The sequence below is a fragment of the Pyrgilauda ruficollis genome, unplaced genomic scaffold, assembly GCF_017590135.1.
Source record: "Pyrgilauda ruficollis isolate IOZ18807 unplaced genomic scaffold, ASM1759013v1 scaffold22, whole genome shotgun sequence".
Taxonomy (NCBI): domain Eukaryota; kingdom Metazoa; phylum Chordata; class Aves; order Passeriformes; family Passeridae; genus Pyrgilauda; species Pyrgilauda ruficollis.
Genome location: NW_024521428.1, coordinates 8,633,396 through 8,649,880, shown reverse-complemented (window position 1 = coordinate 8,649,880; position 16,485 = coordinate 8,633,396). Strand labels below are relative to the sequence as shown.

The following is a 16,485-nucleotide window of genomic DNA, read 5'->3' as shown; positions in this document are numbered from 1 at the left end:
AAGTTGCAAGTCGTTCAATACCCAGGAATTTTGACTTCCAGCTATGAAGTATGTCTTGATTATCCTAAAGCCCTTCTATACAGAAATCCAGTTTCAACAAATATATATGAAGGCAATGCTAAGAGTATTCATACAAGATTTGCATGCAATTTTTTGTGGGTACATTTTCAAATATATGTACTTGCATTAGTTATTCTCAATATAAATAGCCTAAAAACAAATTGGACTTTTCATTTGCCATTTATTTGTTGTTCTACAATCTGGGTTTTATTTTGAAGAACATCTGTTTTTTTTAATCCAGTGTGTGTGTACACAAATACAAAAATTTTTCCCAGCAGAGATGATTTTAGTGTCTTTGAAAATGTAACTTAACCAGTGAAAAAATACCCCTATAAATGAAGTTATACTAGTAAAATATTCTATTTTGCTGACACATGAGGACAACAAATCAACTAATATGAGTTAAGAATATACTTTCCACACTAGCAAAAGCTTTTCCATCTGGTATACTGTTCATCATGAAAAATAAGTTTACATGAATAAATTTTTGTATTTATCAGCTAACATTTAGTTGTCTATTACTACACACAGAAGTCTTTGAGATATGTAATTACCTTAACATAGATTTTAAAGTATTTAAGAGCTGCTCAAGGTCTGCCTTGAAAACCAAGTATTTATCTAAATAAATGAGTCTCATACCTTTTTTTTTTTTTTTTTGGGGGGGGGCGGGTGGAAGAACTTGTAAGTGTAGCCCCCTAAATACAGAAAGCAAGCTAACCAATGTAGAACAGTAATCACTAAATCATTAATCAGCAAACTCTGGAAACTCCCTTCTTTTCCTAAAAGAATGAACAAAATGAGAAAAATATTTTTTTTTCAAAGTATCTCATCTTTTTTTCCCATCTGCTTAATAAAAAATGCCCTCTGATTCTGTATTGCTAATATCTTTAAAATGTAATAAAGATACTTCATTATGATGCTTAACAGAGATGAAGTCTGTTGACAGGCCCAAGATACCATTTACATAAGTGTTCAGGCAAATTGAAGGCAACAACTAATCTAACATGCAGAGGATCAACAAGAATTAAACATGTATTTAAAAAGCACTCTAGATATCATACTTCCTCCATGGAAAATATCTCCTAAAAACTGCAACACATTGCACATTCCAAAATGCAAACATAATACAATTCCTTTGTTTTTTCTCCCTTTCAAAAATATTATAATGGATATATTTGAAAATATAATGCCTTAATAAGGAAAATACCTAAATCACAACATTTTAAAAAATCATTAAAATGCCAATATCATACACCAAAAGTGAAAATTAGGACCTTTTATTTTTATATGTTATCTGTCTGGTACAATTTCCTTCTAATTTTGTTGAAGTAATTTAAAACATCCACAATGACTTCCAAGCTGCTGAGAACTCCTAAAAACCTAGACTGAAACATATTTTTTGCAGGTAACTTCAGATGATCTTTACTGTTGTTTTCAGTCATGAGGTTTTCTTCTAAAGATGAAGAATCTGAATCAGCTCTCAGAATCAATATATTTTAAAGGTGAACACTTCCATTGGGCTCTCAAAGACACTTCAAAGGAACAAAGTATTAATATATAACTGCTGAAGTTTGTCACTTCAGCATTTATCATCTCCATTTATCCCAACAACTTTGTTGCATTCAATCAGTGCTTCAAAGGGTCAACACCAGATGGTTCCATAAAGGCTTGAGACCAATCCTATATCAAACACAGCTTTCAAACATGCATATCAGTTTTTTTGAAGGAGAGGAGACGAGATGAGATGAAGGGTGGGAGAGCACCAAGCGTTGAACAGCTTGACTTCAGAGCCACTTACATCATGCCCTATTATTTTTGTCATTATGGACTGGGAGCTAGCCAGATATAGCTCTTCAGTGTGCATGTTCTAAAGGAGAAATTCACATCTTTCATATACCTACACTGTTTGCAAACAAGGTAATATCACAAATCAAAAAAGAAGTCTGGTCTTTATTTTTTTAACATATCTCCAAATTAATCAAATCTCTCTACAAGCCAGAATATGCCTCCAGTGTCTCACTACGTTTGTATTCATCTAACTGTTTGATGTTGTAAAAGGAAATCAAGCTCACAAGCATTCTCACTTAGAGATGTTTGTTCTACAGTTCTGACATGAGAAAAGTACAGTGAAAAGTACTTAGAAAAGTATTGTATGCTTACTGTCAAAAAGTGCAAATAAGTGTCTTGACTAAGGGAGTTTGGGTTGTCTTGGGAGTTTCCTCTGATTTGGACTAAGGGAAGAAATTCTCATACATGAATTTCAAACATGAAATTCTCATCTCATTCAGTGAGGTTCTGCACTTACATACATAAGGGAAGAAATTCTCATACATAGACACTCCACTCCCCCAAAATATCCACCCTCCTTGTAAAGAGAAAAGGGAGAATAAGAGAAATAATCTCTAGCAGATCTACCTGCAAAAATGTCTATTAAGAAGATGACCTACAATTGTTATTATCTAGTTTCTCTACAGAAATAACAACTGGAAAAGTCATATGTAGAAGATTTTAGTCTTCTCTCTCAAAAAAAGTGATGAAAATGCAGTTATGTCATACAAGGCTCTTTCCCATTCTGATCCCTAAAAAGCAGATTACATAGCACACAGATTCTTCAGCAACAGAATATATATATCCTAGCAGTGAAATAAAATTTTGATTTCACTAGGTTGGTGTAGGACAGCAGGACTACACCTACTACAAGTAGCAGGACTTTACAAACTTTTTCAGAGTTAAATTTCGCATATGAACATAATTTCATCCAAACTTAATTTTTATACTAAAATCCCTTTGTCAGGATTCATCTAATATGACTTTTGAGGTCAACAGTGGGTGGAAGTGTTTGTATTTGATATAAAATGACAGTATGTCCTCTTTAAAGAAAACAGACATAAAATAAGTATTTTAGGGCATAATTCCTCTGACCTATTTTAGATATCCACTTCATTGTGAACTGACTTAGACTCTAGAATTACCTATGTATCTCCACTGACTACAAAGAGAATCTAAACTTTTCTATTTTTTGTGAATACCCATAATGGATATCTAGCACTTTTTTTTTTCTTTTTGTCATATGGATTGCTTTATTTTTCTATCTTCTGGGATGTTATGACTGATATTTATCAAAAAATAATATTTAAGAATTCAGCTTCTAAGTTATTTTTTCCCTTTTAGGCAATTCACAGATCTAAATATACTATAGATCTTAGTGCAAGACTGAAGTTATAAATTGCTAAGTATAGACCAGATGATTTTTAGGCAGGATAAGTGATAGAACTGTAATTTGCATTTTGATTACCTTTTCCAGAAGGACCTGAAATGAAGAAGTAAGGTTGTCACAGTCTCTGCAAGGTGCATGCGAAGCACACTGCTTGATGTAAAGAGAACAAGGGAACAAGCTGAAATTGAGGGTAGAGTCATGAGGCCCAATACCATGAAACATTAAAAGGTGGTTACTGGATTAGGGTGGAATCCACTTCAACTACTCTGTGCTAGTAATCTGCAGTCCTTTTTTTTCCTAAATCAGGAATGCTGTACCCACTGACACTATGGATGGGATGAGTATCTCAGTGATCAACTAGATGCAAACTTTTAAAAGTTAAGTGGGGCTAATACACTTCTGAAGAACACCGTGGGGAATTTCTCTTTTAGGAGTGAAGAAATCTGACCCCGATTCAGTAAAGCATTTAAGCAATTGAATGACCACAAGCATGTGCATAGTCTTCCCTGAGTGCAGTACCATTCATTTAGCTCAAAATAGCAGACTGAGACTGACTGCTGCATCAGGATTCTAGGCCAAAATACAAATTCCTTAGCATATAGTCGGTGCTGCTTCTTGTATTATACCAATACTACAAGAAGAGTTATACTAAATTCATCCACATATTTTTCTTAAATTAGTGTTTAAAAATAATTCAACGTTTACTTTTTAAAAAAATCACCTGAACAAACAGCAAAAACCATAAAACTGTGCAAACATCAATTTACACAGTCACATTAGTTTCACAGCATTTTATACCAAAGTTTTAAAAAGTGTAAAAGTTTAAGTATTATGTATTTTTTTAAGTACAGCATAGTATTCATTTTTTTAAAAAGAGCTTTAAAAGAATAATTATATTTCAAGAGATTCAGAAAAGGCACTAGTTCAGTAATTAATGTGGGGATTTTTCTTGTTTGTATTAGACCACAAGTACAGATCTTCATGTTTTAATTTGTACGGGTTTCTTCTGATTAGTTTAGATGTCACTCTTTCATAGAACTATCAATGTATAAATATGTGATTAAGATGTACAATTGAAATATCTAACTTTGTGGCAGATGCTGCTCTATGTGATCTTTTGTAACTGAAGGGTTCTTTTATCATTTGAGCTTTTGCGTTTGTATTTCTCATCTGCTTTTTTCTGCCAGCTTAACAGAGATTTTAAATCAAAACCTAATTAGACTACATATGCTGTTTAGGAAAAAGTTCTTAGGAAAGTAATGATTCATATAGGCTTTGATATTTCCAGATAACATCTGAGAAGAAATGTGATTTTAATTGTTTTAAATAACTTCCAATCACCCTCTTACTCAAATAAAAGTAGTTGAGCACAGTTCTTTAATAATAAAAAAAATTCTTCAGTAAGAGAAATACCGACTCCATATTCCTATCAACTATATCATCTGCACTTAATGATGAAAGTCTTTATTGACACACATTTTTCAACTAAGTACTATTATAACTTAGGTATTCTATGACATATTTTTGAAAACAATACCATAATCCTCAAATAAGAAGTTGCCAAATTATATTTAATTCCTGAAAAACAAAAATCTGTGTGTACATGTTGAGCACCTAGGATGTCAGCCAAAGTTTGCTTTTTAGCAATGTTGATATAAGAGATTGGTATCTTTTTATTTTTCCTCTTTGATATTCTATGAGGGAAAATGAATTATTTTAATGTTATTTTAAATATAATGCACTTACTTGAATTATACATTTCAATATTTTTACTGGTGCTAAGAAAGCCCACTTTTAAAAACTCTCAACTTGCACTAGGTTAAGGAAACTTGTGTCAAAAATGATGACTGGTGTCTTGTTCAAACATTAATAAACACATGTGCCAGGAAAGCCCTGGCCTCTGACACTTAATCACAAGGATGTAAGCTCCACCTTTAAGGAAAAAAAAAAAAAAAGAAAGAAAGAAAAAGAAAAAATATTAAAAATTTTTACATTTTTATGTCCTACTTAGTTATTTGACCCAGTTCTTAATCAGAAGTAGCCAGAATTTTCTTCTATTCCACAGAGCGATTGCCTGCCGCCTTAAGAAGAAAAGCTTGAGTATTTCCCCTGATAGAAGGCTGACAAGTCATAATGAGGAACTGTGTCTTCCAACATCAAGCCAATACAGTTTCTGTTAATTGTCTGAATACTGTGCTGTGACACACTGCACATAGAAATTATTTTCTGGAAACCAAGAAATTATACATATTTCCAAGACAAATCTCTGCAAAAATAACCACAAATTTATAATAGGCAATAACAAGATTTCATAAGCATTTTTTAAAAATCTGAATTCAATTTCAAACAGAAAAGCAGAAGTGTAAATCCAGATTTCCAGTTACTCTGCTATTTTAGTGATTCAATAAAGCTACAGAAATTTGTTTCACCATCTAGCTGAATATGTAATAAATTCAATTATTTCTCTTATGTTTACTCATTACTAATATGTGACTATCAAGACAAGGAAACAATATATAGAGACATCAGACTTCAAAAAGAGTTTATAAGAAATAAGTTGGAGACAGATATATAGTGAGACATCACTGATATCCCAAGCTTCTAAACAACACATAAAGTCTACTGACATACAAACAATATAAAAGGCATATGCATATTCATTGATACTACCAAAAAATAGTTGTTTTCCAAACGTCAAAAATTGTCAGCATTTTCTACAAAATTTTCAAAAACCCTAATGCAACTCAATAGAAGTTTGATGGTAAGTGTACAGGACAGTACACTTACAAAAAGCAAACAAAAAAACCCCTGAGTATAATCATATATTAAAACTGAAACTCACCACATAGAATACCTAAATGTGATCTGTAACTCAAACAACTCCTGTCTACAAAATTCTGCAATATAAAGCAATTACTTTAAAATATTCTTCAGAGACCAGGAGACATGTAGTGGAAGACAGAATATTTTGAAAGTATAGTTCATCTTCTGCTTTCAGATAAAAGAATGAAAACATAAAGTCTGACGTTTATACTCGTGCATTTGTGGTACGTACTATCTGGTATCACCAAGAGTACTTTCTAGAAAGGCATAACTTGTTGAGAAACCCACCATAATCTTCACACTTTACTGTGAGAACTGACTGAGTTGAGGATGGTGGATGGTGTTGGGGTGAGTTGGGGAAGGGGGAAGCAACACCCAATTGCAAGTTTATACTTGACTGTTATTCAGAGTAAATTTTATTATTGTTTATCATCAGCTATAATTGGTCAACTGGATGAAAATATCTCTTTTTCTGTGAACAAAGCTGCCCTCCAAGAATGCTAAAGACATCTTAAATATAAATAGACTCGTTAAAAAGCCTTTCATTGCATTGAGCCAAGGCTTATATACATGGTTATTGAGTAAAAGCAGTATTTCTAGAACTTGCATCTTAAATAGACTCGTTAAAAAGCCTTTCATTGCATTGAGCCAAGGCTTATATACATGGTTATTGAGTAAAAGCAGTATTTCTAGAACTTTGTTTAAAAGAGAAAGCAGGTCACCACATAAATCATGACACCCACCAAATAATGAATAATGTGGACCTCAACCACACAAAAGTATGTCAAGTTATTTTCTATTCTGATGCTTTACCTACGAATTAGCTAAATATCCAACATGTAAAAAAATAATATTTACTTACACACACACACACGCCACAAAAAAAAAAAAAAAAAAAAAAAAAAAAAAAAAAAAAAAAAAAAAAAAAGTCCTGAGTTTTATAAATGAAATATTACAGTCACAAAGTATTCGAGTTTCAAGGTTCACCTCTACACTCTCCAGGCCAGCCCATGCACAAGCACATGAACACACACGTAAGACCGCTGGACATGCCATCCACTTGGCTCTGGCAACCACCCGCACCAATCAAAAGGCTCCAGAGGGACCCAGAAACACCAAACCAGGGCACGGGGGCAGAGAGCGGCATCTCCTCTGCCTGACCTCGGGCTTTGTGCGCTGGCTGCAGAACCTTGGACAGCGGTCTCCCGGCCCTCCTCTCGGTGCAGCCCAGCCCAGCTCAGCCCAGCCCAGCCCAGCCAGCCCAGCCCAGCCCAGCCCAGCCCAGCCCCGCGGCTCGTCCCACTGCGCTCCCCACCCGCACTGGGTGGGCATCTGCACTGCCCACCAGATTCCCTGGAGAAAGGGAAAACAGACTAAGTTGCACCCATGGTTTGAGTATTTTTTTCTTTCCCATTCTGAAATACCTTTCATTTTTAACACAGATTGGTTGGCCAAATTCTCAAAACATAAAGCAATATCATCTGGTATTCAGAAGCGCAGAAATGTAGGTCACTGGCATTTGTCTAGTTCATTAAAGTTTCACACAATCGTTTTCAATGTCAACAACTTTTTCTCTATCATTAAAAAAGTATTTCTCCTTGTTGGGTGTGTGAAGGGAAAATCATTAAACAGCATAAATTTGCTGTTCTGTTCATTTTCAACCTTTTACACCCTGATGTTCTGTTGAGCAACTGAGGACTTCGTGTTAAAGTTCAGTCAAACTAAACTGTCATACAAAAAATTTCTTTAAGCATGCAAATGCTGATCGTTTGGCATCATGGAATAGTAGGTCAATTTCTAATTATGGAGTTACTGAAATGACAGAGATTTCCTTACAGCAATAGATATCTATTTATATTGGATACCCTTTTTTACTTATCCAATTCACTCTGGAAATAAAATATGTTTACATTATCAGTAACTGAGTACATAGCATATATGCAATGAGCGTGTACACACACGGTTTGCAATCTAAAAACAGTTGAATCAACACTTCTGGTGATTCTACCTTACTTTTGTCAGGTGTAGAAAGAAAAAATTAATACAGCAACTTTCCTATCTTTATCCAATTAGATAGCAGGTTATTTCAGCTTCTGGAGGGACTCTGGATCCATTTTTGTGGCAAATACATGCACACATTATACTAAGTTATTGGTGAATGGGATTGTTTAGGAATAGCCTGTTAACATGAAATGATTTCAGAAGGCCCTGCTGAAGTTACAGAGCACAGAGGTACTGCCAGGCCTCCTATTTAGAGCAGTGATTTGCATGCATTGTTGTGTTCCACTGCTAAAGCAGAATTTGGTTCAGACTGGTTAGTGCTACAGTAATTGAGATAACCTAGTTCAGGGCAGAAATACTAATTTCCTACCAAGTACTCAAACAGGGGGAAAAGCATGCAGTTAGCTATTTTAGGCACCGGGGACAACTCTTTTCTTCTGTCCTGTCTTGAGAGCTAGGCCAACTAACCTTGTGCAAAAGTACAGAGAAGGCAACATCTACAAGAGCCCAAGTGGGACCCTCTGCCTTCCAGCAAAGGAAAAGAAAAGCCTCTGGATCTCTCTGAGCCATCACCAGTGGCACCAAAGGAAACAGCCGCGGCTTATCAAAGCGCTGTCACCATCACTTCCCAAAGAAGGGCCACTGCGGTGCCCGTCAACAGACACTCTTGTCCTCCAGCTTTCCTCAGCTCCACAGATTTTGGCAAAGCGCCGGCAAACACTGTCCCGCTCCCGCTCCCGAGGAGGCCCGGCGCCGCACGGCTCTGCCGCCGTCCAGCATCGCCACCCCCGGGCCAAGCGCCCGGCGGAACCTACCCGGAGCCTCCGGTGCGCGCCCCTGGCCCCGCGGGGGGACCAATCGCCCGTGCCCGGGGCACCGCGGCCACCGGCACACCGAGGGCAGCGCCGTCGGGCAGCCCCGACCCCGGTCGCCGCTCCGAGCCCCGCTCATTGTCATGCAGACCCTGTCGCTGCCTGCCGCCAAGTCGCATCCCAGCCCGCTGGAAGCCGGCAGCCTAGCCGGAGCCAATCGCATATTCATGAGGAGGGGGAAATCCAGCGCTACGCTCCCAGAGGACCGAGGATCGCTTCTTTTTGCGTTTTCTCAAGCTTCCCCCTCTCTCTTCCTCTCTTTTAATAATGCGCTAAGGGGGGCATCCCGGCCGATACCCTCCGCAGCATCGCCTGCACCGTGAGAACCGCGGCCGCCGGCGCCAGGGGCAGAGAGCGAAGCAGGCACAACAGGGTCCACGGCAGCCACAACAGCCGAGGGAGGCACGCCAGCCCGACAGCCAGGGACAGGAAACACAGCAGGGGCTCCTACCTTACAATCCTCAGGACACGATTTCACCGAGTACTCATCCGACTGTAAATATTTCTGGAGCATAACCTCAAACTCTTCGTATTTCTCCTGAGCGTGCTGGTCGTAGCGCTGGTAAGCCTGGACGCACTGGCTGCAGGAGCTTTCCCCCTTCAGCACCACATCCAGACTGCAGTTCAAAGTGTCCGGATTGGACAACCCGGCGAACAACTCCCAAAGTGTGTAGGAATTACAAAAGGAAAGGTAAAAATCCGTCAGGTCCCAGCCGGGCGCCGGGCTCTGCCCCGTGCCCCGCGGCCGCCCCGACCCTCCTCGCCGCTGGCACACCGCCTCCGCGTCGCCCACGCTGAAGCACTGCCCGGACGAGGAGCCCGGGGGGGGGCACGTCTCCAGGGGCCTGGCGGTGGAGTTCCCCAGGAAAGCAGCCTTGCCGTGCCGGGGCTCGGTGCCGTTGGTGCGGCTGCCGCGGCTGCCGCCGCCGCTGCTGCCGGGGGAGGGCGGGAGGGAGGGCGAGGGGGGGGCGAGGAGCCGGGGCGCGGGGGGCGCCGGCTCCCCCATGCCCGCCAGCAGCTCCGGCTCCGCGGGCTCCGGCTTCTCGGGCGGCGGCTGCTCCTTCTCTCCGGTCCCCGTGAATTTGGCCTCGGCGCAGAACCACAAGTGATCAGAGAGCAGGACCGTGAAAAACAAGAGCGATGCCAGGGACAGTCGCCATTTCTGAGCCCTCTCTGAATCCGTGAAGGGTTTCTCGTTCTCCCGGGGTGCGAACCAGATTTTTAAGCCGTCATCATACTGCCGACTACACATCCAAGCACCCCTGGTCATATTTTGGGAACGCACAGCCCTGGCCGACTCCACCGTGAGGGCTCCTTTGCCAGTGTCACCACAATATGCATTGACTTAAAAGATTGGGGGGATTTTCTTGCCTGCCTTCCCTTCTCTCGCTCGCTTGCTCTCCCCCTCTCTCTCTCTCTCTTCCACTCTCCCCCTTCTCTCTTTCTTCCTCTTTTTGTTTCTTTCTTTCTCTTTTTCTTTCTTTCTTCTTTCTTCTTTTTCTTCCTCCGAGATATTGTTGGTTTTCGCCGGTGGCTCTGCCTTAGTCTCACCACACGAAACAGCCCCAGTCCATCCAACGCGGAGTGCCGTGGAGAAGATAAGAGCAATAACGCAGAGAGAGGAGGAGGAGGAGGGAGAGGAGATGGTGGTGGTGGTGGTAGTGGTGGTGGTGGTGGTGGTAGTGGTGGTGATAGTTGGTGGTGGCGGGGCTGCGCGACTGGTCCTTTCCCCCTCTCACCCAGGCATGGTCAGATCGCAGCTCCCCATCTCCCTCCTGAGAAAAGCCCACTGCGCCCGGACAACCGCATGCCGCGTCCCCCGCTGCCGACGGACGGCTACGGGAGGGCTCCTCGCCTCCTCTTCCTCCCTGCCGCCGCTGCTCCTCTTGCTCAGCCCCGAGCCACGGCACAGATGCCTGCACCGCTGTCTCAGTCTCTTTCTTCTCTCCCCGCTCCGCTCTAACTGGAGAGACGCTGCTGCAGGGCTCCCGGAGCGCTGCCGAGGATGCTGAAGAGGAGGAGGAGGAAGAGGAAGAGGAGGAGGAGGCTGCCGGGGCCGCCGCCGCTGCTGGTGACAATGGGCTGCGGCTGCCGCCGCTGCTGCCGCCGGGCGCGGTGTCCCCGGGCGCACGGGGCGGAACTGCCTGGCTGGGGGCCTCCGATGGGCACAGGCATCTTGGGCCCCTGGGCTAAGTTGCCGCCATCTTCGTCCTGGAGAAACACTTTTTTGGGGGGAGCTCTGCCTTTTGCGTCATCTCCTCCCGCGCCGAGATCGCTCTATCCTGGCGCATTGGCAGCAGCAGCAACTCTGCCTCCTCCTGCCTGAGGAGGAGGAGGTGGGTGATGCACTAGGGACCACATGGACCCTCCAAAGGGCTTCCTCGATGCGACTCTTTCTACTCATCTCACCGAAGGGACTGCTCAGTAGTACTGTCCAGCCCTCTCCCTTCAGGGTCTCCTTCCCTTTGTGGCCGTGGAACACCATGTCCATGCAGGATGGTGGCTGGAGAGGTCTGTCTCTGTGTCTGTCCTTGTCATAGCAAATCACAAGTGGCATATGACACTACAGGCTCTGCATCCTGGGCAATTTTGGCCACACAGTAAAATGTCTGAACATAGTTGCCTGTCTCTCAGTCAGAGAGCTGTAAAGCAAAATGACCATAAATCCCAAGATGTTTCCCCAAGAGAAGTTTTGCAAAACCCTGGTTCAGCCCATGAGCTGGGTAAATATGGCCTGTCTGTGTGTTCCCCTGTTTAGATATCATTGCTTAGAGAGAAAGGCAGAGGGGCCAGGCTTAGCCCTACTTCTAGGGTGATGAAATCACCTGGGGTGGTGATCTCCACTTGGACCCAGGGCAGAGATCCAAATACCATCTGTGCCCCAACTGTGGAGGTTGCTCAAATAAACATACTCTTTGGACACTCCTAAGTGTCTCTCACTCCTTTCTTCTGGCTCACTTATGCACCTTAATGTAACAGCAACAGAACAACTTGGATCCCACACACAAAACAAGAGCAGGTGCCAACTAGAGGTTGAACACTGACAGATGAAGACCTGGTGTTCACCTCGAGACATCAGGTATGCTATCTGGCCAAAGGATAGCGTACCAAGACATGTATTTTAATTACTCCATTGGACTGGCAGAAGGTTTAGAAACCATATTTTTCCTTATTCCAGAGGCTTTCTCTATCCTGAAGAACTCATAATTGCCCTTGGAAAAGGTGTGCAATATATTGCAAAAGGTGTCTTTGCCCCATTTTTTGGTTAAAGAAAGCCTTTTTTCTTAACAAACATAATCTGTAATAGAATACATCTTGCTGATGGTTCTTGAGTTCAGCTTCAAAAAGTGTAGAGGAAAAAGACCTGAGACTAAAGAAGAGAGCAAAACTTGTACCTTATCTGACTGCAACTGTCATTAACAGAAGGGTGATCTTAACATGAACAGAAGGAATGTGCTGGAATTTCTGTCACTTTGAGCAATAAATCAAGGCTGGATGTTTTTCAAAAGGAGATCCTAAAGAAGATGCAGATGTGAGGTATGAATTGCTGAGAGAGGTTCTATGCCCTGTGTTGTGTTGGGGGTCAAAGCTCATTTTCATAATGGTCTCATCTGGCCTTACAGGATCTATGAGTCAAATACTACAGCAAGCAGAAGTTATCTGTGGATTTTATTTTGATAGGGTATTTAAAGACACAGAAATAAGTGTTAATATTGTAAGGAAAGGTCTACAGTACTCAAAGCAGTATGTGTCTTTGCAATTTTCAGTCAATCAGCTCACACTGTCTGCTAATGGTACATTATTAATTTTGGTCTTGGAGCTTTAATTGCAATGATTTGACATACTGGCTTTTGTACTGAATTTGCCTTTTTGTAATGCTTTCTGTTTTGGGACAAGGCTGTGACCAAGGTTTTTAAAAGCATACAGGACAACTTTGCTATTCTAAAATGTAACATCATTTATTTAATTACCTTTTGCTAGTTTGATTACATATTTCTTGTTAGAATAAAGCGACTGAAGCAGAAATAGAGGAAAAAAAAAAGAAAAAAAAAAAAACAAACCAAAAATAACTGGAATAAGCAACAGATTCCTGACATCAGGTCTGAGATTTTAAAAATGTGCTGTACTAATACACGTGGCAGGGACTGTGTAATTATTCTGTGTTTGACAGACAAGCATGAGGTGAAGAAAGTTAGCTTTGGAGTCCATGCCTGGCAAAGAGGCTTAATTTATATATATATATATAAAATGTTGTTTCCCTTTTGTCCTGTTGGGAAAAGGAGAGGATAAATGCCAATTTTGCAATCCACAATGAAATTATAAAAGTTCTTTATCTCCATATTGGAACTTCAAGAATTGTTACTGAAAATGTACTGGTATTCAGATCTCCTTTGAAACTTAATATAAAAATGAATTCCTAAGTCTTTGCTCCTCTGTTTACACTTGTCTAAGATCAAAGAAAATATACTCGAAGTCAGTATGCTAGGATGGTTTAGATATACTTGGCTTCTCAAAAAAAAATCCATTTTCATGTCATTTCATATTTTCACACATTTCCCAACTTTTTTCTGGAAAAATAGAGTGAGAGTTCTTTTTCAACACCTAGAAATAAACTATGACAAGAAGTTTAGTATTTTCAAAATGAGCATGTCCTTGCTTTTCCAGTGACAGTTTTCTGTAACAGAGAACACATCACTCAGAATTGTTGTTTTTCCTCTTGTGTTTTGCCCAAAGCCTCATTCACTCTCCACCTTGCATGGTGAATAACTTGGAACTTAGTTTCAGTAGCTGGTTTCTGATGGATCTGAACAAATGCAGTTCAGTTCTCTGGTGCCCCTTAGTGTTAGGTCTTGGAGCTCAAGGGAAAAAATAAAGCTATAAAATAATATCTGAAAATCAGGAAGCTGTATGCAGTGAGGCAAAGAATCTGAATTATACACTGTATCTGCTTTCTCTAAAAGTTCCTTCAAAATTTTTTTACCATAAATCTGATCTAAATAACAGCATTTTGTTTGAAATAGTTTAATGAATTATATGAATGGGAAGAAAAGTGAAAAACTTTCCTCGAAAATATCGCTACAGAAGCATGTCCCCATATTCATCATTCTTCCTAAATAATTCTAGTGGTGCAAAATACTTCACATTGAAATTACATATTTTACTGGGAATATTTATTACTCGTGTTTCAAAGCTTGGCAAGTGTGAGGAACTCATGGAATCCTGTCTCCCTAGCTGGTAGAATCACCAGATGTTTCACAGATGGATCTCCTTAAAATAATGTGGTTCAGTGTCATCTCTGCCACACTGTGCTTTAATCAATACAAACAGAGCTGATGTTCTTTCATTCTTGGACTCATAATATGTAAGACAACTGATTTATTGAGCACTAAAAGCAAAGTCTAACAGGATAAATTTGCCCTAATTCCAGATACTTGGAGCTATTGTTTAACCTACATACCTTGTGTTTTCTTTGTGAAAATACTTTAGCTTAACTAGCAGAAATATTTATTGATGTAACACATTAATGGTCATAAACTTTTCCGAGTAGAGGACTTTGTTGTTTCAAAGTAAATGTTGTTATATTTTTGCCTAATATCTGGCAAACAGCATAATTTCCTGCATAATTCTCTTGCATTACTTTGTTGTTTACAAAATTGTAACATCAAAAGAGCAGTATATAGGTCTTTCAGATGATTTTAACAGGTTTGAGAGACATGTCTTATATTTGTAATGTATATTCCTTATATAAGAAAAAACTTATTTTGTAATTGCTAGGGAGCATTTCTTTTTGTAAAAGGCAGGTTATTTTAAAGAAACTAGATTTCATTTTATTTTTGGTTGATTGGTTCTACTGATATGAGCAATTGTTGCAAAAGTTATTAACAGAAATACTCAGTTACACCTTTGCACTGGAGGCTCATCCACCACTTTTAATACCAAGCAAACATAATCAAGCCCTTTATTAGTACGTCAGTGATTTTTTAACAGTTTAAACTATTTGTCTTCAACAGAAATATCTATGCATTCGTTGTAGGCAAAATATGTCATTTACGTAGTTTAACATCCTCAGAGTTGTTTAGTTTTTGGTTTATTTCAACATCTTACAAAAAATTTTGGGTACTGTATTACCCATTACTTGGAAAGTGGATCAGAGATTTAATTATTTCAATCAATTTGATAAGAATAATACCCGTGATGGTTGTAAGATACAAAGAAGTTAAGAATACTGAAGAGCTATTTTTTTTTCTCATCACATTCCTAATGTCTTAGTTTCCTATTCAGTATTTTTCAGAAAGCTCACTTTTTGTGAGAAAGCTTCAGTTATCTGGGCCTGATTGCTCTAAAGCAATGGGAAATTTATGTTAATGTTATCAGAAGCTTCTAGTCCTTGATCGAACAGCACTAATGCAGATTTTAAGATTCTTCCATTCTTCTTTGTTCACACTTTCCACATTACCTCCAATTTTTTTCTCTTTGGCTTGATTTTTTTAAGCTTTTCTCACCAAATTAGAGAATTAACTATCACACAGCAAGTTATAAAAGTTTGTCCAACTGGATTTCAAAAGGCTGTGCAGTACAAACTTCAAAGATTCTGAGGTCATTGATTGAATTATCTTGCAGATGTTTTCTTGGTATCCTATGAGACTTCTTGTTAGAGAATGAGAACATTTTTTTGTTTGTTGACATTTTCAGCCATGGAACAATGAATGGATAGCATAGGGAGTCTGATAATGTCTCTCCAAAAATTGTAGGTCATCTTTATCATTATAATGAGAGCTCAGCCATAATATTACATCCAGTGGGTATATTTGGATGAGATCTGAAATTAGCTAAAGCTATTCTTCATTAACTGAAGCCATCAAAAAAGTGAAATATAACTATTGCACATGACTGCAGCAGGAAGAAGATAATATAAATGTCTCACACAAATTAGCCTATGCCTGTTAGAGTAAGGTCTGATCCAAAGCATGCTGAGATCAGGAGAAAGATTGCAATGGGTTTTTAACCGAGCAGGTAGAAAGGAAACAGACAGAAGAATAAAGATTTCCCCCATATGAGGATGGAAGGAAAAGGACTGAAAGAACCACCAAAAGTTAGATTATGGCTTTTAAAATATTTTTCCTTGTTTCCCTCTCTTACTAATTGTATACATTTGCTGTCTTCTAATAAATGTAATAGCCTCACTATGTGATTATGCTTTTACAGACATCAAACGCATCTTTTTCATCTTTTATCCTTGGTTACCTTATAGGTATCCTGGCTCTTCCTTGTGTCAAAATTCAACTCATAGGAAAGAGATAATATTTGATTTTTCTTAGAAATACTCTTTCATAATCTTTTTCTTAAATAAGAATATCTGTGCACTGTGTAGAAAGTCTTAGGTTTTTAATCACTCAAATAGTTTTCCTTTGCTCTCTCTTACTCTCATGGAAAGAAAAAAAATGCTTTTAGGGATAGCTTCACTGTTTCATTCACAGTCTGGTTTCCTCTTAAACATGTTACTATAGAATG

At 39.7% G+C, this 16,485-nt stretch overlaps 1 protein-coding gene across 1 annotated transcript in view; it reads right to left on the bottom strand.

Annotated features, from left to right (window-relative positions):
• The window catches only part of NALF1 (NALCN channel auxiliary factor 1), a 434,756-nt gene extending 424,513 nt beyond the window's left edge, over window positions 1-10,243 (bottom strand). The window contains exon 1 of the mRNA XM_041468551.1: window positions 9,425-10,243. Coding sequence (XP_041324485.1) covers window positions 9,425-10,243 — 819 coding nt within the window. The remainder of the gene's footprint in view (window positions 1-9,424) is intronic.
• Window positions 10,244-16,485: the final 6,242 nt, after the last annotated feature.